Source organism: Hakea prostrata, chromosome 11, assembly GCF_041222555.1.
Source record: "Hakea prostrata isolate BN-2017 chromosome 11, UWA_Hpros_2, whole genome shotgun sequence".
NCBI lineage: Eukaryota > Viridiplantae > Streptophyta > Magnoliopsida > Proteales > Proteaceae > Hakea > Hakea prostrata.
Window position 1 is genome coordinate 21,007,702 of NC_142610.1, and position 22,222 is coordinate 21,029,923.

General features: G+C 37.6%; 1 protein-coding gene across 1 annotated transcript in view; it reads left to right on the top strand.

The window, feature by feature from the left end:
• Nucleotides 1-21,176, top strand: part of SOS1 (sodium proton exchanger, putative (NHX7) (SOS1)) — a 71,936-nt gene extending 50,760 nt beyond the window's left edge. The window contains exons 15-23 of the mRNA XM_089139397.1: nucleotides 496-727; nucleotides 1,736-2,038; nucleotides 7,444-7,541; nucleotides 7,981-8,112; nucleotides 8,199-8,417; nucleotides 8,548-8,754; nucleotides 8,944-9,205; nucleotides 20,239-20,540; nucleotides 20,662-21,176. Coding sequence (XP_088995523.1) covers nucleotides 496-727; nucleotides 1,736-2,038; nucleotides 7,444-7,541; nucleotides 7,981-8,112; nucleotides 8,199-8,417; nucleotides 8,548-8,754; nucleotides 8,944-9,205; nucleotides 20,239-20,540; nucleotides 20,662-20,973 — 2,067 coding nt within the window. The 3' untranslated portion in view covers nucleotides 20,974-21,176. The remainder of the gene's footprint in view (nucleotides 1-495; nucleotides 728-1,735; nucleotides 2,039-7,443; nucleotides 7,542-7,980; nucleotides 8,113-8,198; nucleotides 8,418-8,547; nucleotides 8,755-8,943; nucleotides 9,206-20,238; nucleotides 20,541-20,661) is intronic.
• The last annotated feature ends 1,046 nt before the right edge of the window (nucleotides 21,177-22,222 follow it).

Here is a 22,222-nt window from a genome sequence, read left to right on the forward strand (position 1 = left end):
TGCTTTAGCATTTAGGGGGCAATAAGGCGCACAAGGCGACGAAGCAGTAGCGCTTAGGCGAAAAAGTGGCAAAAAAAACAGCGAGTCAATTAAGCGGTTCAAAACAAGGTGATTGAAAAATCACCTTGCCGCCTAGGCGGTCGCTTTGACAACACTAGTGTTTGTAGAATTACAACTTGTAGTTTAAAGTTAACTTAGAGACAGAATAGGAGTACAAATCAGATTAGAAAATAAATAAAACATAAAAAGACCAAAAAACACAAGGAGAGGGGGGGGGGGTTCCTATTTTGGTTAAGACTCTGCCCAATCTCTTGCGTTAGCACAGGCTAGCGCTGGTTCTGGTTCAAGTCCCTCACAAAACACGACAGATATTGATCCTTTAACTTCGATTCAGGTTTTTGCACTTTGATATCCTCTGCATATTTTGCATGGCATATTTCTTTTCCTGGGAAATATTAATTCCAATCAATATGATTTATCTGATATAAATTGCAGAGACGCATAATGGACTATACAAGGTATGAGATGATTAATAAAGCACGAGAGGCTTTTGTTGACCTTGGAGATGATGAAGAACTAGGACCTGCTGACTGGCCCACAGTGAAAAGATATATTGCTTGCTTAAGGGACCTAGAAGGTGAAGATTTACAGCCTCAGATTACATCTGACAATGGTCACAGTTTGCAGCTTATGAGTTTAAAAGATATACGTATACGCCTTTTAAATGGTAAGCTCTAATTTGGACACATGATACAGTGAAGCATGTCACAAGCACATTTAAATTGGACTTTAACACTCACCATTGACTATTGTATTATCTGTGGTATTGATTTTCCTTATTTTATCATATAATTGAATTGGTGATAGTAATATCCAAAACTACCATGGTGAAACCACTTATTACCTCTTGTATTAACCCTTGTATTTTGTAATCTGTTCTGGATTTTATCATAGATCTAGAACTCACAAGATATCAGCAGGACCTCCCAAATTGTCTTGCTTTTCCGAAAGGCAAGATGAGAACCCTGGCAAAATAAGGAGGTGCAGTATCTTGGTTGAGTCTAGATCTTGAACCAAGATCTCAGTTTGATCAGATATTGACCCAACTCAACATATAAATACCTCAAGAACTTGATCGAGTTCTTCCAGTTCCTCTGCTGGAAGCTGTGTTCTTCACCCTTTGGACTTGATCTTTTGCTGGATTTTCCTGTAGATGATTGCTATTATATCTACCTACACCCTACAACCAATCTGGCCTTCTTTCAAGATTCAAGCACATCCAAGAGAATGTTATTTGAAATTTGCTTATGTTTATTGAAGTTATTTCACACAAAACGTATCTTGCCAAGATCTCACCTAAACTCTGTTTTATGGGGTAACAAGTTGGCACATTCAGATGCTTTTTCTGTGAAGAGGACTTCTGTTGTTACTAATTTCCTGCTGTTGTATTCTCAATCTCTGCTACCATAGTGCACGTTCACTGGTGGTAATTAATAATTGGGGCCTTAAACCAACTTGCTGTGGATTCTGTAAATGCTTGACTCAGTTGTTTTCAGTTATGCCTTTGGCTTCATGAATCAGTTGTAGGCTATTGTTACTAGCTAATTTGGTATTATGCTTTAAAAAGTTAAGCATTTCTGTTATCTGCTCAAAACTTCCATTATGTGTAACAGATCAATTATTTGTCAACAGTGGAATAGTCATTTTCTCTTTCCTAATTCGAAGGTTTTTACAGGTGTTCAAGCTGCCTACTGGGAGATGCTTGATGAGGGAAGAATAACCCAAGCTACAGCAAATCTTCTGATGCAGTCAGTGGATGAAGGGATTGATTTAGTGTCCTATGAAGCATTATGTGATTGGAAGGGCCTTAAAGATCATGTTCATTTCCCAAATTATTATAGATTCCTTCATATGAGTGTTTTTCCTCCGAAGCTGACAACATATTTCACAGTTGAACGTTTGGAGTCTGCATGTTACATTTGTGCTGCCTTTCTCCGTGCCCACAGAATTGCAAGGACACAACTCTATGAGTTTATTGGTAGGAATCTTTGTTCATAAACTCAAATTATTTTGACTTATTTGTTTTATAGAGTGACACTATTTTATTAAATTCCTTCCATTACATATTTTTATTGAATTCCTTCCATTGAATAGAAGATTGCAAGAATTACTTCTTTTTTTCCTTTTTTTTTTTTGGGGGGGGGGGGGGACAGTTGCAAATTTTCATAATTACGTAATGCAATTCAATTGTATTGCATCAAGGACATTCTTTTTTCCTAGCTTTTGTGATTTTTTCCCATGCCTATTGAGGTACAAACACTACCTTGGACCAACCGAACCCAGCTAGGTCTCCATACCAAGATTAATCCAATTGAATTGTGTCACACCCCACTTGAACTACCAGGTTTCGTGTGGTACACCGGTACACCCCACTATCCAGGATCGCATAGGTTAAGAGCCACATCTGACATCCACACCATAGATCTCAATATCAACAGCATAAAGAGAATCCATTAATCTTTTTTTTTTTTGTGGGTAATTAGTCCGTTAATCTTAGCAGTAGAAGAAGGTCTAAAATATATTTTATTCAAATGATTAAGGTTCTCACAAAAGAATGCTACCTATTTGTCTTGTTACATCCAAAACACTGTTACAAGGTGACAAAACAATTAAATGAATTAAACTAATTATCTTGAATAAAAGCTCTAATGTCCATAATTGCAATCGGCAACCAAACAACAAGCGTCATGTATCTCTATCTCCCTCGCCAAACAAGCATATTCTTTCAATATTAGCACATCACATGTCACAGTATCAGTATCTAAAAGAAAACATTCTTCAAGGAGTAAGCTTTCCATCACAAGCTTGGTGAGGTAAAAATCAAGTGCAGTGCAACTCTACTTGATGCACCTGGTTGTCTAGCAACAGTTTCAGGTGTAGGGGTTCCTCCCTACACTAGCACCATTAAGTGGAGATCATCTCCCCTACACCAGCAGCTAAAATTGTGGGTTTAGCTTTAGGTTCTTATGAATTTTAAATAGCCTACAAATTGCTTTATTTAAGTATTTTTGAAGTTGTAATTCCAACAGGAAAGCTGAAGTTACTGTTCATGTGAACGGTAACTCTAGTTTATATTTTAGTCCTAGTTCTAGTCTAAGTCTTGTGTCAGCCGGTATGGCTATATATGTTGATGTAATTAACTAATTGCTTAGTTAACTCTACAATTCGATTAATAAAAGTCTATTTTTAGCATTGATGCTTTATGAGTTTGTGGTACTAATTTCCTTTCTCTCTCCTATGATTCCCCTAAGCTTTCCCATTCGATCTTCATGGAAGAAGCTTCAAGGTTGTTGGATATTCTACAAACTTCAAGGATTAATCCAAGCATCCTATGGCTGTTCTTCAATAACAGTGAGTTCTTTTTCTTCTGGTCCTCTAAATTCCAATCCCCAATGACCCTTCTTCTTTCCATTTTTATTTTCCTGAAAACCTGGCCAGTAAAACTTATTTCCAGCCCAAGCTATCCATTATAGAAATGCATCTCGTATCCCATACTTATCATCCCCTACTTATCATCCCCTTCTTCCAATCAAGATTGTACATCATAAATTCATAATACCATCCAATTCCACGGTTTTAAACCCCTTTCTTGAATTTCCCTACTCCCTAAAAAAACTAAATTTAAAATTAAGATCTACTCCAATTGAACCCTTAAAACTGTCCTGAACTTTAGGGATCATTACCCAAGTTTCACCCAAATGCAATAACTTTTTCTTCCCATATCTCAAGCACCTACTCTACCCATCTAGACACCCCATTACTTTGGGTTTGGAGAGATATAGGCTAATAAATGCATGGCTGTATGTGTCAGGTTCTTGTGATATGGGGATGGAAAAAGTTACTGTAATGGGTTGAAACATGGAGGGATTGTAGGTAATATAGTGATATGATTCCCCAAGTAGGTATGGATGGTTAAATTAGAGAATATAAGGGTTTTTGTTTGGGGGGCTTTTAGTGAGTACAAAAAATAATAATCTTGAAATCCGATGGTCAGATTGGGGTCAAACGGGGATCTACTAAGTCAGGGAGATGATGTACGTAAAGCATGGGACAGATCCAACGGTTAGATTGGTGGAGATCTAACCTTGAATGGTCTCTTGAAAAGTCGGGAAATTCTAGAAAAACAAAGATGAGTAGTATGAGAAGGGAAAGTGGAGTGTAGGCTACCAGGTACCTGGATGGGGGATCCTTGTGAAGCTTTGGAATGAATGAGGGTGGAGTTTATAGGCTGTCAATTCAGGTGTAGCAAGAATCTAATCTTGACTTCACCATGGACCTTAACTGTTCTTCAATCTTGGACCTCCAAGTTGAACAAACACAGTTGCAACAGCAACACACAAGAGAATACTCGAATTGAGATGCTTTATTGATCATATCAAATCTGCCTAATTCCATCAAGTGGAAGGACTTGTTTATAGATAACATTGATTAGGACTCCGAGCTGGTTATGTTGCCCAAATTCTAGGGTTTTTGCACTTGATTATTTCCCCCCTAAAATTAGGGTTACTCCACGATCCTCTCCTTTTGAACCAGCAATTAAGGACTAACAATTGTAGTTGATGATTATGTGGGATTGTTAGGTAACAAATCAGGTTTATCGATCACTAAGATAGGATAAATTTTTGGTGGGTTAGGGTTTTGGGAAAAGATATGGAGAAAGTTTGATTAATAAAACCTAGATGGGTTGGGATAAATTAGGAAAATGTTAGGGTAAGTTATGGTTTCAACAAAGCCCAAGGTTGGATGGTTTATTTTGGAATTGAAAGAGGTGGGAAAGGGAAGCCTACAATTGGGTCTAGGGAGGGTTTAGGGATGAATGGATGAAGGTATGGAGCTGTTTTAAGGTTCTTGGCTGATCTTGAATGGTTCTTGGAAACTTCTCTTTCTTGATCTTCCTTCTTTCTTCTTTCTTCTCTTTTTTTTTTATTTTCTATTCTTTTCTGGAGCTGTTTTAAGGTTCTTGGCTGATCTTGAATGGTTCTTGGAAACTTCTCTTTCTTGATCTTCCTTCTTTCTTCTCTTTCTTTTATTTTCTATTCTTATCTTTCTTTGGTTTAGGAGAGCTGGTCACTTGAGAGTGAGTTGAAGAAGGCTGGCGCAGGCATTGAAGACAATGCAGGAATTGCTTGACTTAAACTCTCAACCCAGGTGGCAGGCTAGCTTCCCACAACGCCAAGTCGTTCAAATGTTATTAATCTTCAACTGAATTGTTTAAAAGGAGGTGGGGGCTTTAAATAGCCATGCACTTGGAGGGAAAGGACATGGACTCAATCAAGGAAACTAAATTGCACTCAATTTGGGAATCCTCTTTAAGGTAGGATCCCCTTTATGACTTAATTAACCACTAAAAAGGAATCTTCTTAAAAAACTGTCAAAATTAATAACTAATTATCCAGAAGAAATTTACTTTAATGTTGATTCCAACTGGACTCCATCTCTAACTAGGATTCTCAGTACTAATCCAATTTATTTAAAAAAAACAAAAACAAAAGCAGATACAGACTCAAATAAATATTAGAAAAATTACTGAATTCTTTAAGTGTCCAAAGGAGATGGGGAAAGACCAAACTACCCCTTGGAGGGTTTGGCCAACCCATTTGGTGCGCCCAACGGGCTTTGGTTCTTTGGCTAATTTTGCTGCTTAAATTTTTTTTTTTTTTTTTGGGGGGTGGTGGGGGGTGGGAGGTTGGCCTTGCTTACATCAGCTAGACTCAATTGAAATAAGAAACTAACCCAAATAAAAACTAAATGACTTTGACTAGGATACTTAAAGTGAAAGAAAAACATATGTAAGGACTATTTTGCCCTTATAACTTAAGGAATTTACATTGACTAAATTAATTAATTAAACTATTTTCATACTTAGCCAAGACACTAAACTTTTGGTCCTATAAAATACCATGACCACAGAAACATATTAATCAAGGCCCAACTCTCATATCAAAAGAAAATAGGCCAATTCAGTGCTAGATCTACATCAATACGCCTTCCTTTGTTTTATTTCCTGCATTCCTTGTTCATTTTCCTCGTTTCCAGTTTTACCCTCCCATCTTTGCATGTTAAGTTCTCATTGAGTTTCCATTTCAACACTTAGATTTATGCTGCCATTCTTTTAGAGGGATCCCTCTATTTAAAATCTTGCCATCCACTTGCGTTGTTCTATTTATGGACAATTCTGCCATCCCTTAGGTCAGCATATGGTGGGCTTTCATAGAGAAATAATTAAAAGTATACGGAAAACAGGAAGACAAAAACCACATTGGAGAGGAGGGGAGAAGATCTCTCTAAACAAAAACTGCATTCATGTTCCCATTGCTTTTCATTTTTTTTTTTTTTTTGGGGTGGGGGGGTGGGGTGGGGGAGTCACATCATATATAAAGGAGGCTATTTGACTTCTAGAATTAGCCTAACTCTCTATCTAAGAAACTAATTCAAATTGGGAAAACCAAAAATAATTCAAAACCAAATATCATATGAAGTATGAATCTAACTTCTAGAATAAATAGAACAAAAGAAATAATGACATTATTTCCCCAGATAACATGAACTCCTAATTTTCATTAGGCAGATGACTCGAATTGGACCAATCTCATTTTCGCCTGGAAACCTGGTTGGGTTTAGGTTGGTCCAAGGGCAGAATTTCTGCATCACCTGTTTTTGGGGCTGAAACAAGAATATGAGACTAAATGTAATTTCGAGGGAGGATATAAAGCAAGATTAAAAAATTTCCATTTCTACTGATATTTAAATGTTTTGCCAAAATTGCTGAAATTTTATCTATTTTGGGGAATTTTGCCATATGATGCCTCAAATCCATACAGAAGTTGAAATGGGCACCAAATGGTTGACTACCAAGCACTGATTCAGCAGCAAACTTAAAAATTTTCCCAGTCTGAGGTCCTGTAGCTGTCCTAGCACTCTCAGGTGTAAAGGGAGTGAAGTTGCTTTTTTGTCGAAATCTTGCTTTTTTCAATGTCCAAAATCTGCCAAACAAAATGAAATTTACCAAAATCTGGATTCATCACCAATTGACTAGCATTACATTGTGGCTTTTTTGAAACCAAAGTATTTTGGTAAAATTTTATATACTTTGTCAAATTTCACAATTGTGCTAAAAGTCATCTGCATACTCTTCTCTGTGTGCATCACTATGTGCACCTGCAGCTGAAGGTGCATCTTTATCTCAACATCTAACCAATCTATTTGGGTTCTACAACATAGTGACCCAAATTTTCACCCTCTTTTTTTGTAGGGGCAGGGTTTGTGGGGTTGAGAAACACCATATACCACATATTCACATGAGAATGGGAATGTTAGTCGTATTTTAGTGCAAACTGCGAAGTAGTGTTTTATTTATCACATACTTTCTACCTGTCTTTGTAGGTGAAAATGAAGTTACATCTACAGTCATTAATGAAAGTCTGGCTGAAGGAGAGGAAGCAAGACAATTCTTAGAGGATGTTCGTCTTACATTCCCCCAGGTTCGTATTCTAAAATAGTCAATGGTACATTTTTCATAAGTGAAAACTACAGTTGCATGAGGGATAGGATTTGATTGGTTTGTTCTGTGAAAGAGTTGAAAGAAAATTACCAAGAAAGATTTAGAAGAAATTATTCTACTCTTCTTTTCGCATTTCTTGGGGCTTGGGTTGGACAACCAGTGTTGGGATCATTTTGATTGTTCGGATACTATTTTACTCTTCTTATCGGTCTCTTATTGTGCAATTAAACATCCTGAGCAAGTAAACTCGTGTATGTATGTCTGTGTGTGTGAGAAAACCTAGTTTTGGGTTCCTCCATCCAATGTAAAGAGATAGAACCTAGTTGTGGGTTCCTCCACACAATGTAGTCACACACAGTAAGATGTTATATTCTTTTTTTTTTTTAGTTTCATGAATTTGATTCAATGGAAATTCTCAGGTTTTGCGTGTTGTGAAAACACGGCAAGTGACACATTCAATTCTTCAACATCTAAGTGAATACATCCAAAATCTTGAGAAGGTTGGATTGTTGGAAGAGAAAGAGATGACTCATCTTCATGATGTGGTTCAGGTAATCTGTTACTGATTATTTTTCGTGTTCAATTTTATTCTTATATTTCACAGTTCCTGACAATCTGCATTGAACTCTCTCACCAGACTGACTTGAAGAAACTTCTAAGAAATCCTCCCTTGGTGAAGATGCCAAAAGTAAATGATTTGCTAGGAACCCATCCATTTGTTGGAGCTCTTCCTCCCAAAGCACGTGAACCTCTTGTGAAAAATACCAAAGAAATAATGAAAATGCGTGGATTTGCACTGTACAAAGAGGGATCCAAGACAAATGGGATATGGCTTATTTCAAATGGGGTAGTGAAGGTAACAAATATTCTTATTTCGAGTTAAAGCCCATCAGTTGTCTGGTTACATCATGTGTTTGTTGAGATGTTCAAATTAACAACCCCTCCCCCCCCCCCCCACCCAAAAAAAAAAACCCTTCTTCTGGCAGTGGGAAAGTAATATGTTGAGAAACAGACACTCATTGCATCCAAGATTTTCACATGGAAGTACTTTGGGCCTCTATGAGGTTTTAGTTGGGAAGCCTTACATATGTGACATGATCACGGATTCTGTTCTGCACTGTTTTTTTATCGAAACAGAAAAGGTACTCTCAGCACTCAGGACAGACGCTGCTGTAGAAGATTTCTTGTGGCAGGTAATTGTAATGGCATCTCATTTGATATAATTTCATCTTTGTGGCCTCATAATGAATAAGGAACCATTAGAGTTGGAATATGTCTTGATGGTTTATGATAAATTCATTCTGGATGGCTTTGCATGATTAACATTATGTCAGTATCTGAGAATTTACCAGATTATATGACATGACATATTTCTTTTGCAGGAAAGTGCAATTGTCTTAGCCAAACTCTTTCTTCCTCAGGTATTTGAGAAAATGCCAATGCAAGAATTGAGAGGTCTTGTTGCAGAGAGATCAATTATGAACATATACATAAGGGGGGAAACTATAGAAGTACCAAACCATTCAGTAGGTTTACTTTTGGAAGGGTTCATAAAGAACCATGATGTTCCGGAACTGATTAAATCTCCAGCCGGACTTCTGCCACCCTCTGGAAGGCTAAGCTTTATCAATCTAGAAACATCAGGTAATTCTTCTTCCAGATTAATTTTAGTACCTTATTAGTAATACTTGTGGTACGTCCTACTACGGTACTATCTAGACGATTTTTCAGCTTATTAATGTTGACTCCATATTATTGAAACAATTACCTGCTTAAAAATACAGAAGGTTTTCTTTTTAAGCGTACACATTTGATATGAAAGTAAACTAGTTGGAGAAAAGGATTGGATCATCAAACCCACTGTTTTTGGCACTTGAATTGTCAAAAGACAGGTATTATTTTTCGGTACCACAGGATTCATGTCCACGATAGCAATTTTTGGTACCGTGCTGCTATTTTCAGTTTTAAGTAATCCATTAGATCTTTTTTTGTTCCGATTTTATTAATCAACAATACCCAAATAAATTTGAGACTGACATTTTGGTAATTGGGTGTTCCATATTTTCTTATGTCAAAGATTATTTTAAGCATACTGAAATACCTACAGGCTTGAAAATTCATAAAGATGAATTTCGGCTTTGGTTTCTAACCCTATTGGAAATTATCAAGAGCATCAAACCAAATCTCATCTGAAATACAAAAGAGACGAAAATATGGGTAGGGTTAAAAAATCATATGTCTCGATGGGTTTTGACCTATTCCAACTGAGATGCTGGTAATTTCACAAGTTTCAATGCTTATGGCCCTTGAAGCTTGAGGAAACCTAAATTGATGCTAGGACATACATTTATTCCTAATATCATTTGTTTATTTCATTTGCTTAAGATTTACAAATAAGCAATTAAGCCTATTCGAATCGGATGAAAATAGGTAAGAAATGTTTCAAAATGATAAAAATTCATGTACCTTCCTATTCAAGAACAGAAACTGGTTTTTTTGGCTGTAGGTGCAAGTTTCCACATTTAAATGCCTGCAGGATTCTCTCAAATCTATGAATTTCTTAAATCTTCTTTTCATGTGTGTGTAAAATAATCATTACCAAACCCCAAGTCAAGAAAAGGATAGCACATACGGAGAGAGGGGAGAACTGCTAAATCTAATCCACTCAATCTAGTAGGTGGAGGAGAGAAGTTCCCATGCCCGAAGTAATAATAATGTGCTTATTCGTTGGGTATCACCAAAAGGTCTAGGGGCTAACTTTTGACTTTTAAAACTAACATCAAAGTATATGGCTTCCAAATCATATGCAAAGGATCAGATTTGGAGATCTTCAGAGATTCCATTCCATCCAAATATGAGTGTTATAGCAGAACACAGGCTTCCCCGTAGTGTCACAAATAGAATTACTCGAGAAATTACTAGTCAACCAATGACACTTCCTTGCAAAAGTAAAGGGTCTCTTGCTAAGGGCCCAAAGAGAGGTCAAAGCTTTTTCCTAGATGGATAAAAGGTCCAGGAGAAGAAAAGGTGGTCTGTGGCTTCCCTGCCATTCCAATAAATGATACAAGAAGGGGAGAGAAGGATGTGACAATTAAGGAGCACTTATTGGATGGGAGGGCACTACAAAAGGTGAAGGGAGGGGGAAACAAATGCCCAAACAGTCGAAATTCAGAGAAAGTATGATACCAAAGAAAAGGATGAAGGTACAAGGTTGGACAAGAAGGATGATGCCATGACAGAGACTTGGAGAGAAGAGAGGAAGGAAAGAAAAGCTGGTTGAATGTGTCGTATGTTAGAGAATGTTCTCTCTCACAACTATATTACTTTTGCTAACGTAATATATGAAATTACATACAGCTCCCTAGAGAGATGAAAAGGAAAAAAAGGAAAAATACAAATTGTACAATTAATGAATGTAAGACACTAAATAAATATACTTGTTCCTAAAGTATCCGTGGTACATAATACTGATACTCATGCTGAAAAATAATTGTAATACATTCCCAACTTGAACTGGATTCTGAATTGATGAGGAAGAAGTCTCTAGGTAAAGATGTTAGCCCCTTGGTCAACTGTCTTAAAAAACGAAGTACAAATGTAGCCAGGGGCAATCTTTCCTTGATAAAATCTCAGTCCACTCAATTAATTCTGTCCTATCATGCTGTATAGGTTTGTGTTACATGTGTGGCTACCATTTATCACAATATGGTCTCTTAGGTGCCTCAAAATCAACTCAGCATCATTGGACCACTCTTCTCAAACATGGAAGTTCACACACTCCACGAGCCATAACCTCAACTCTTTGAGTCTTGCCTCTGCATCTGATCAAGTCGCAACAGGCCTGGTTTTTGCTTCCCCAAGCTACCAAGTCACCACTAACAAATGTACAATTTCTTGATGTAGATACCACCAAAAACCAAACCAGCTCAATTTGCATGACCATGGTCCTCCATCTTCAGTTCAAAATGTAAGTCATGTCAGTTTGGGAAGCTCCACCATGTGAGTTACCCTTCTAGAGTTAATACTAGGTCTGCTTTCCTTTTGCATTAGTACATTCTGATGTTTGGGGGGCTTGCCTTGTCTATTCTGAGTGGTTTTAGATATTTTGTGATGTTTGTTGATGACCACTCCAGGATCACTTGGTTATATTTAATGAAGAATTGTTATGCACTATTTTCTATATTTTGTGCATTCATGTCTGAAATGAGGACCGAGTCATTATGTGAATCTTGTGTGGTGATGATCCAAAAAAGTGCTTCTCTACCCCCTTTTCTAAGTTTATGACACAAAAAGGTATGCTTCATGAGTCTTCCTATTTTAGCACACCACAAAAAATTGTGTAGCAAAAAGGAAAAATTGCCACTTGATGGAGGTCACTTGGTCCTTGATGTTTGAAATAGAGGTTCCTAAAATTTTCTAGGCTAATGCTGTTACAACTGCATGCCTTCTCATAAACTGCATACCTTCTCATAAACTGCATACCTTCATCCATTTGTCATGGAGGTATCCTTTATTCTGTCTTGTTGCCTAATACTTCTTATTTCCTATTCCACCTTAATTATTTTTTTTTTTTTGGCCATTTCTTTTACTTGGTTTACTTAGGATCATCGTCTAGGACTGACCAAACTGGATGCTGGTATTCTTGGACTCAGAAAGGGTATCGTTGTTGTTCTCCAGACTTAGAAAAATATATTGTCACTACTGATGTATCCTTCTTTAGATCCACCCCATTCTTCGCCACCTCTTTTTTGTCCAATGACTTGGACAGTAACCTCCCTATCAGTCTGGTTTAATCTTCTTCACATATTTCACCTGAAGTTTCAACACAAGCTCCAAATGTTCAGAATCTTCAAATACAAGTGTATATAATTACAAGGCATCCTCATGTAATCTCTACTCTTCCGCCACTTACTGGCTCTGACATGTCCTTCTCAGGTGCAGAGCCTCCTAAGGGTACTCCTACCCAATCATTTTACCTATCAGTCACAAAAGAAGTATCTATAGTTGTGCTCAGCATCCCATTGCTAACTGTGTTTCTTATTCTTTTGTTTCCCCCTGTTGATGCTCAGTCTGTGACAGAAGCATTATCTGATCATGGACAAAGGATAGCTATGGAAGAAGAACTAACTGCTTTAAAGCAAAATGAAACCTGGGATCTTGTTCCGTTGCCCCCAAGGAAGTCTGTAGTTGGTTGTCACTAGGTATTTGCTGTCAAAGTTAATCTTGATGGTTCCCTTGCTCAACTGAAGGCAAGATTGGTTACAAAAGATTATGCCCAAATTTGTAGAGTGGACTATCTGGATAAATTTTCTCCTATGGTGAAGCTCACCATTGTTATACTCTTGATTTCTCTAGCCATTGTGTACCAATGGACCTTGTGGTAACTGGATGTTAAAAACGCTTTCTTGTATAGTACCTCCGGGATTTGTTGCTCAAGAGGAGGCTAGGGGGACTAGTATAAGAGTTGAAGAAATCCTTGTTTGGCCTTAAACAATCTCCATGGGTGTGGTTCAACGGGTTCACTGAGGTAGTACTTAACTATGGATTATCTTGGTGCAGAAGTGATGACTCAATTGTTATAAGTTCTAACTACTCTCACATAAGGTTTCTTGATAGTGTATGTTGATGACATCATTACTACAGGTGATGATTCTATTATGATAGATGCATCAAAGATATATCTCCAACAGAAGTTTCAAACTAAGGACTTGGGCAAGTTAAAATATTTTTTGGGTGTGGAAGTTGCTAAGTCCACGAATGGAGTGGTCCTTCCTCAATGGAAGTATGTTTTGGATTTACTCACTAAGACAGGAACGCTTGGATCAAAGCCTTTGGATTCTCCTATGGATAAAAATGTGAAGCTTGTTCTTAAAGGATGAGGATCCTCAAAGATACAAAAAACTGGTGGGTTAGCTGAATTATTAACAAGAACTCGTGGATTTGTTTGAAAGCTTTGTTGGGAATTTTATTTGATAATACACCATGCAAAACTCGAAAATTTGTCTTGAAGAACCATCTTAGACCAAATGAGTTTCTCAAAATCTCGAACACAATAGTTGATGTAAACCAAATTCTAGGGTTTACCTTGTAATGATGTTCCCTTGATTTAGGTTCAATCCAGGATCCTCTTCATTAGAATCAGCAGTCAATTAAGATTTAGAATACCCTGCAGTTAAAGGGAATGAGTTGGTTTTGGGGTTCTAGGGTTTGCAAAGGTCTAGGGTTTTGGGAAGGTGGGGGATATGGGGTTCCTTTGTGATATGTCTTGTGAAGGTTAGGTGAATATTTATGGTCAGATATGTCAAAGATATGAAACCCCATCTAATGGGTATGGAACAAATTCCTTGAGATGGGAGCTTGGGTCTATGGGTTTCAAAACGGGTTAAAACTTGGAGGTAATTTACGTAATCATATAGACATGATTCCCCAAGTTTGGTGGGGTTTGGATGACTAAATTGAAAGATATTGAGGTTCTTGTTTTTAAGTTCTTGAGAAGTACAAAAATAATAATGTCTTGAAATTTAACCGTAAAAATGGGGTCAAATTGGGATCTTAGGGAACTAGGATGGGGGGGTATAAGGCTCCTAAAAGTGTGGGACAGATCTAACGGTTAGATTGGTGTAGATCTGACCTTGAAATTTGATTCTCTAGAAAAGTCCGAAAATCCAAGAAAAATAAAAAGAAAGGGTGTGATGGATGGGGGATGAAGAGAGAAGGCTTGGGATGGGGTTGGGGATATAGTACTTACTTGCAGATGGAAGAAGCTTGCTGGTATTGTTGAATTGTTGCTGGAATTGAGGAAGAAAGCTGAACTTGAAGAAAATAAACTCTCAAACCCGTTGTGGCCTCATTGTCTCCAAACTCTCAATTTTCTATTCAATTCAACTTAATTTTACACAGTAGATCCATAGCTTCTATACACAGATGACCCGGTCGCATATGCAATAGTTCCAGATTAATACCCCTCCCCTCCATTCGTATGTTTCCAGGTCCGAACGCATAGGCAAGTCCAGTCCTTGCCGCAGTGCAGTAGTTAGTAGGTGATCCAAGACCAGAGATAAAAGACGCAGCAGATTCATATTCTGACCGTAGTGATATAGACTCAAAAAGAAAAGAGGAGCAGAGAAGCAGAATTATTGCCCTCACCACTACCGCTTCTCGGTAAGATGCGGGAACCTGATTCGAGACAAAGGATTTGCTGGGTGGGATAAACCCTTCTATTCCCTTCCTTCCCGGATCAAGGACCCCGCTTAAGTCGAAAAAGTATTGGATGACTTTGCAGATTAATGCCTCAGTTCCTTCTAAAGATGCCTCCACCTCGAAGAGCTATTGACCACAAAATGGAGTTGGAACCGGGCACGGAAGTTGGAAACCAATTAGGACTCTAATTGGCTACTGAAATCTGGCTCTAACTACTTAATTAACTAGAACTTTAACTTGCTCAAGGAACCTCCAACTTACTCTAGAGGACTCTAATCCAAATTCTAAGAGTAGATATGGAGTCTTATTAGAAGTAGAATCAAAGAGGGTTCAAATTAGGGGATCCCAAAACAATTGGGAACCACACCTAGACAAGGACTTTTAAGTAACTTGTAAAATACTAATCCAAATAGTAAAACAAAAATAGATCTAGGGTCTAGACAATGCACTAGATAGACCTAAGAAACTGAAATTTTGCCAAAATGATCCATAGGGTGCTGGTAAACCCCTTTGGGCTCTCATTTGGTGGTCTTGGATTTAGTTTACATCAATAATGCATTGTTTTTCTTTTTTTTTTTTTTTTTTTTTTTTTTTGGCTAAATGTTCCAAAAATGTTGTTTCGCTAGGCAAATGATCATGGTCGTTTGAAGAGTGTCTTCAAAAGAAAAAATACACGCACAATTTTATGGTTTGGGTTTGGACTCTTGGTTGGTACTTGGTAGTATAGGCTGAAACTAAAAGCATGTTTGTAGTATTTCCTGTTCTACACACTTTTTAAATGATATTAGAGAATAGGCATGTAAAAGTGTGAATCAAGTAAATTATGCAATTATGGATGAAGACACATAAATAAAAAACTTAAAATGTTTCTACTACCATGTAAAATCTATAGTGATCAATGTGTCAAAATGACATAAACTATACCATCATTGTGGCCATTCTACGTGAAAATAGACACCATGAAATAGTGAATCGAAAAAGAAACAAAAATAGAAACACACAGAGATTTAACGTGATTCACACAATATGCTATGTCCACGGACAAAGAAGTAGACTTTTTCCACTATGTAGAAAAAGAACAGAAGGAGATCTCGCAAACAATCGCTAAGAATGGCGTTACAAGAATTCTCTTCCAAACCCTAATCGAAATCCCCAAATCTCTCAACAATATGTGGTATGCGAACATAAGATGCATATATATAGACTCCAATTGGGTAAATGGGTCAACCCATCGGGTCAGGCCCAAGCCCTCCGCTTCCACCACAAATCTCTGCAAACAGGTCATTCAGGTCGCCCACCAGAATATGTCGGTGCGGGTCCATCTTCTAAATCAGGTACGATAATTCAGGTCAAAACATAACATTCTACCAAGAACGTTGAGCAGTATATAACTCATAGACACCCTGGTCTTCCATGTCCCAAGTCTCAACTCCTAGCTACTGCCTAATTTCTAACCCTAGTCTTCCACATCTTAACTCCTCAATCCAACAATACAATACTAGAGTATGTGACTGCCAACTGACTAGTAACTACTTGAGGTTGAGATTCTTGAAATATTTGAGATTTCACCGAGTTATTGCCGAGATACTTGAAACATTAGAAATCTTGGATGAGATTTTCAAAATTTGCATATGCTATCTCGTCATCACTAGCTTGAGTTTCTCATATTTTTTAGATCTCAAGAGATTTGAACTATGAACCCTGTTTAAGAACAAAATATAGAACCAAATCTGGATCAAAGCTATGGCTGGGTTAAAAATGTTACAATAAGAAAAATAAATAACCAGGCAGCCCAAGAAGAATCGGGCCAAAACCCAACTTTTGGGCATCGAAACCAAGGTTTGAGTTAGCTTCATGGAAGTCCCAGGTTTTCACCAAGATATGGTACTTACTTGCAGATGGAAGAAGCTTGCTGGTATTGTTGAATTGTTGCTGGAATTGAGGAAGAAAACTGAACTTTGAAGAAAATAAACTCTCAAACCCGTTGTGGCCTCATTGTCTCCAAACTCTCAATTTTTTATTCAATTCAACTTAATTTTACACAGTAGATCTGTAGCTTCTATACACAGATGACCCGATCGCATATACAGTAGTTCCAGATTGATACCCCTCCCCTCCCTTCGTATGTTTCCAGGTCCAAACGCGGAGGCAAGTCCAGTCCTTGCCGCAGTGCTGTAGTAGTAGGTGATCCAAGACCAGAGATAAAAGACGCAGCAGATTCATATACTGACTGTAGTGATATAGACCCAAAAAGAAAAGAGGAGCAGCGAAGTGGAATGGTTGCCCTCGCCTACCGCTTCTTGGTAAGATGCGGGAACCTGATTCGAAGGATGTGCCGGGTGGGATAAACCCTTCCATTCCCTTCCTTCCCGGATCAAGGACCCTGCTTAAGTCGAAAAAAATATTGGATGAATTTGCAGATTAATGCCTCAGTCCCTTCTAAAGATGCCTCCGCCTCGAAGAGCTATTGACCTCAAAATGGAGTTGGAACCAAGCACGGAAGTTAGAAAACCAATTAGGACTCTAATTGGCTAACGAAATCTGGCTCTAACTCCTTAATTAACTAAAACTTTAACTTGCTTGAGGAACCTCCAACTTACTCTAGAGGACTCTAATCCAAATTCTAAGAGTAGATATGGAGTCTTATTAGAAGTAGAATCAAAGTGGATTCAAATTAGGGGATCCCAAAACAATTGGGAACAACACCTAGACAAGTACTTTTAAGTAACTTGCAAAATACAAATCCCAATAATAAAACAAAAATAGATCTAGGGTCTAGACAATGCACTCGACTCAATGGGACCCAGACCTAAAACACCGAAATTTTGCCAAATTACCAAAATGCTCCCATACGTGGACCAAATTACTGAGGTTGCTGGTAGGGCCATAGGGTGCTGGTAAACCCCTTGGGCTCTTAGTTGGTGGTCCTGGATTTAGTTTACATCAATAATGCATTGTTTTTTTTCTTTTCTTTTTTCGCTAAATGTTCCAAAAATGTTGTTTCACTAGGCAAATGGTCTTGGTAATGCTCCCATACGTGGACCAAATTACTGAGGTTGCTGGTAGGGCCATAGGGTGCTGGTAAACCCCTTGGGCTCTTAGTTGGTGGTCCTGGATTTAGTTTACATCAATAATGCATTGTTTTTTTTCTTTTCTTTTTTCGCTAAATGTTCCAAAAATGTTGTTTCACTAGGCAAATGGTCATGGTCGTTTGAAGAGTGTCTTCAAAAGAAAATACACACACACATGCACAATTTTATGGTTTGGGTTTGCACTCTTGTTTGGTACTTGGTAGTATAGTCTGAAATCTAAAAGCATGTTTGTAGTATTTCCTGTGCTACACACTTTTTATATGATATTAGAGAATTGGCTTGTAAAAGTGTTAAGTCAAGTGAATTATGCAATAATGGATGAAGACACATAAATTAAAGACTTAAAAGTTTCTACTACCATGTAAAATCCACAATGATCAATGTGTCAAAATTACACAAACTATACTGTCATTGTGGCCATTCTATGTGAAAACAGACACCACAAAATAGTGAATCGAAAAATAAACAAAAATGGAAACACACAGAGATTTAACGTGATTCACACAATATGCTACGTCCACGGACGAAGAAGTAGAGTTTTTCCACTATGTAGAAAAAGAACAACCACTAAGAACGGCGTTACAAGAATTCTCACCCAAAACCTAATCGAAAATCCCAAAACTCCCAACAATATATGGTATGCGAATATAAGATACATATTTATAGACTCCAATTGGGTAAATGGGTTAACCCTTCAGGTCAGGCCCCCAAGCCCTCCACTTCCACCACAGATCTTTGCGGACGGGTCATTCAAGTCGCCCACCAGAATATGTCGATGCGGGTCCATCTTCCAAATTGGGTTCAATAATTCAGGTCAAAACATAACATTCTACCAAGAACGTTGAGCAGTATATAACTCATAGACACCCTGGTCTTCCATGTCCCAAGTCTCAACTCCTAGCAACTGCCTAATTTCTAACCCTAGTCTTCCACATCTCAACTCCTCAGTCCAACAATACAATACTAGAGTATGTGACTGCCAACTGACTAGTAACTACTTGAGGTTGAGATTCTCGAAATATTCGAGATTTCACCGAGTTATTACCAACTGACTAGTAACTACTTGCGGTTGAGATTCTCGAGATTCTCGAAATACTCGAGATTTCACCGAGTTATTACCAAGATACTTTAAACATTAGAAATCTTGGTTGAGATTTTCAAATTTTGCATATGCTATCTCGTCTTCACTAGCTTGAGTTTCTCATATTTTTTAGATCTCAAGAGATTTGAACTATGAACCCTGTTTAAGAACAAAATATAGAACCAAATCTGGATCAAAGCTATGGCTGGATTAAAAATGTTACAATAAGCAAAATAAATAACCAGGCAGCCCAAGAAGAATCGGGCCAAAACCCAACTTTTGGGCATCAAAACCAAGGTTTGAGTTATCTTCATGGAAGTCCCAGGTTTTCACCAAGATAAGGTTGAAGTAGAGACATTATCTTTTTCTAGCTGGTCAGAAAAGAACCTTGACCAGTACCAACATGGTCTTGAGGACTCCAAGTGTAGGCCATTGGCCTGGCCACACGGGTTCAGGACTAAATCCAAAGACAATGTGCCAGTGGTTGTATGGACCCTTAATGGGCATTGAAAGAGCATTAGCTTATAAAATTAATCGCTTGAGACTTGAGATCTCATAAATAGATTGAATCTACAATTGTCCTTCATAAACTGGTACTCAAATCTAAACTGACTAAATTAGAGAGCTTGGTAAAAATGCCAATCAAGATGATTGGTAAGTACCTATAAAGATTGTCAAATTTTTAGAACGAGGCGTCTAACCCAATTCAGAGGGTAGAAAGCCAAGGAAAAGAAAGGATCTGATCTCTCAGACTGTGATATGGAACTTTTCAAAAGGCTTCAGGTACAAGCGACCTCCAAGACAGTGGAGGAATACAGGACATCAAAGGCTTGAACATTGAGGCTCTGGGCAGCTTCTCTCCTTTGGCTCCAGCCTGTTTGCGGGGGAATCACTCAGTGATATGTCTTTTGTGATTGAGTAGTTGATAATCCCCCCCCCCCCCCAAAAAAAAAAAAAAAAAAAAAAAAACTGCCATCATAATCCCACATGTTGCACTAAGCAATTGACTGGTAAAAACCCTGGCATTAATTCAGTGGAAGTCCCTTTTTATTGGAAAAGTTGTATCTTCTATAAAACTTGATGATATGTTATCAAGAAAAAAATCCACTGATAATTTGGAAGATATGGGTGATCTACATATTTTCCTTGCTTTTCAGTTGCTCATGCTTCTGTGCGTTCTGATTAATTTGACAGCAGCCTAATACAACATGTGACCTAATTTGGGAGAGGATGTAATCATCTCTTGTCAACATTTATGTCCAAAACTGTAAATTGAATTATCTTGTCATTATTGGTTGGCCCAGGTACAAGTGTATTAGGTTTCTGTCACCAAGGATACAGCTATCAGGTTGAGACTAGGGCAAGAGTAATCCTTTTCGATATTGCAGCATTTGAGCCTGACAATGAGCTTCTGAAAAGGCCAGCTTCATTGATCTCTCAATCAATCGACCCCCAAAGGCACCCTAGTAAAGAGTATGGTCGTCTAATGAGTTGGCCTGAAATTATCTTCAAGCCAAAGCGACGCCTACAACACCCTGATGCAGCCGATCGGGAAGATCACAATCTGTCTGCAAGAGCAATGCATCTGAGCATTTATGGTAGCATGGTATGTTTACCTGTGAATTGGACCTTTAGTTTGCATTCATTTTTTATTATACTGAACTTATTTTTCATGGCTTTTTTTGGGTACAAACAAATTGTTTCATTGTTTAAATGTTATCCTATAGGTGGACGATACACGAAGGCGGACTAGAAGCTTCCCAAGGAACTTGCAAACAAAGCAATCACATGGAATTCCATATTCAAGAGTTCAGTCTGCTGGAGTTCTTGGCCATCGACTAGAGGCTGTTCAATCAGGAGGAGCTACTACAGTAAGCAAGCGCCTCAAAGCAAAAGAATCAAGAGCGTCAAATCCAAGTACCCAAATTCCACGTAGAAGAACCAAAGAAAGGCATTCAGCTCAGGATTCTAGTGATGAATCAGGTGGTGATGATGAAATTGTAAGAATTGATTCCCCGAGTAGTCTACATTTTCACTAGGCATTTTGGAGTCAATTCTCTGCTATCTTGAAGGATTACGCATATGCATTTCATTTCTTATCATTTGTAATTAGCTGTTCAGTGTTCTTCGTTGTTCACCCTTGTGTATAAAGCAATAACAGTTAAATAAGCTTTCTGATTGTTTCTGGCTGAAAAGATCTGAATCATCTCCAATGGATGGAAGGTCTGATACCAAATTGTTCCACCCATGCATGAGGTGTTCTCCCCCCCCCCCCTTTTTTTCTTTTCTTTTCCTCTCCTCTTATTCTTTTCTTTTTTGTTTCTTGTTTTTTTTTTTTTTGGTGGGTGGCTTAACCATGCATGAGGTATTTGAAGGAAACAAAAACTAGGGTTTAGTGTTACTTCCCAATACTACAATGTAGTGCATCAAAAGGAATGCATTGCTTTACTTAAAACAACGCTTGAAAAATTCTAACGGTGGAACAAAAATTCTCACACTTTAAGGAGTCTTGGTATGGTTTTTGTTAAAAGTATTGAAAGAAGAAAAAAAAAGCCTCTGTTATCGAAAACTTCTATTTAACATAAATGAGATCAAAGATCAAAAAAATAAAGGGAAAAATTTTCAGTCCTAGAGTTTCTTCCTATTATTATTGTCACCCCTTGAGTTACATCATTGTAGCAGGAATTGTCACTGAGTAGTAGTGATAAACAACCTCCACAATCTCGTGGTGGCCCATATTTTTATACCCCTTTGGAATTCATTCTCTTTGGAATTCGTTCTATTACAAATGTCTCATAAAAAAGATTATTTATTGTTGTTGAATCTTTTAACTTTCTCTTCTTTTCTTTCTTTTTTTTTTTTTTTTTCCTTTTCTTTTTCTCTCTCTTTTTAAACATTGAAATAGTTTTGGAGGTAAAAGATGACAATGATCTGCACCTCTCGAGTTTCTATTATAAATGTATCATTTGTTCAAAAACATTGATTTGCATAAGTGTTCAAAAGAAGCCTTGAAATCTAAAGATGCGATAAGCAAATAAAAAAACTCAAGAAAAATAAATAACTAAGCGTAAGAGAAGCACAGGGAGAGTGGTGATTGGATCTACAACTCGACAAGAGACTAAATATTTGGATTTAGCCATGAGTTTTAGGTAGAGGCAAAACACAAAACGATTTCAAAAAATAGGGCACTATTTTACCCCAAAAAAAAAAAAGAAAAGAAAAAAAAAAAAAAAAAAAAAGAAAGAAAGAAAGAAAGAAAGAAAGAAAGAAGAAAGAAAGAAAGAAAGA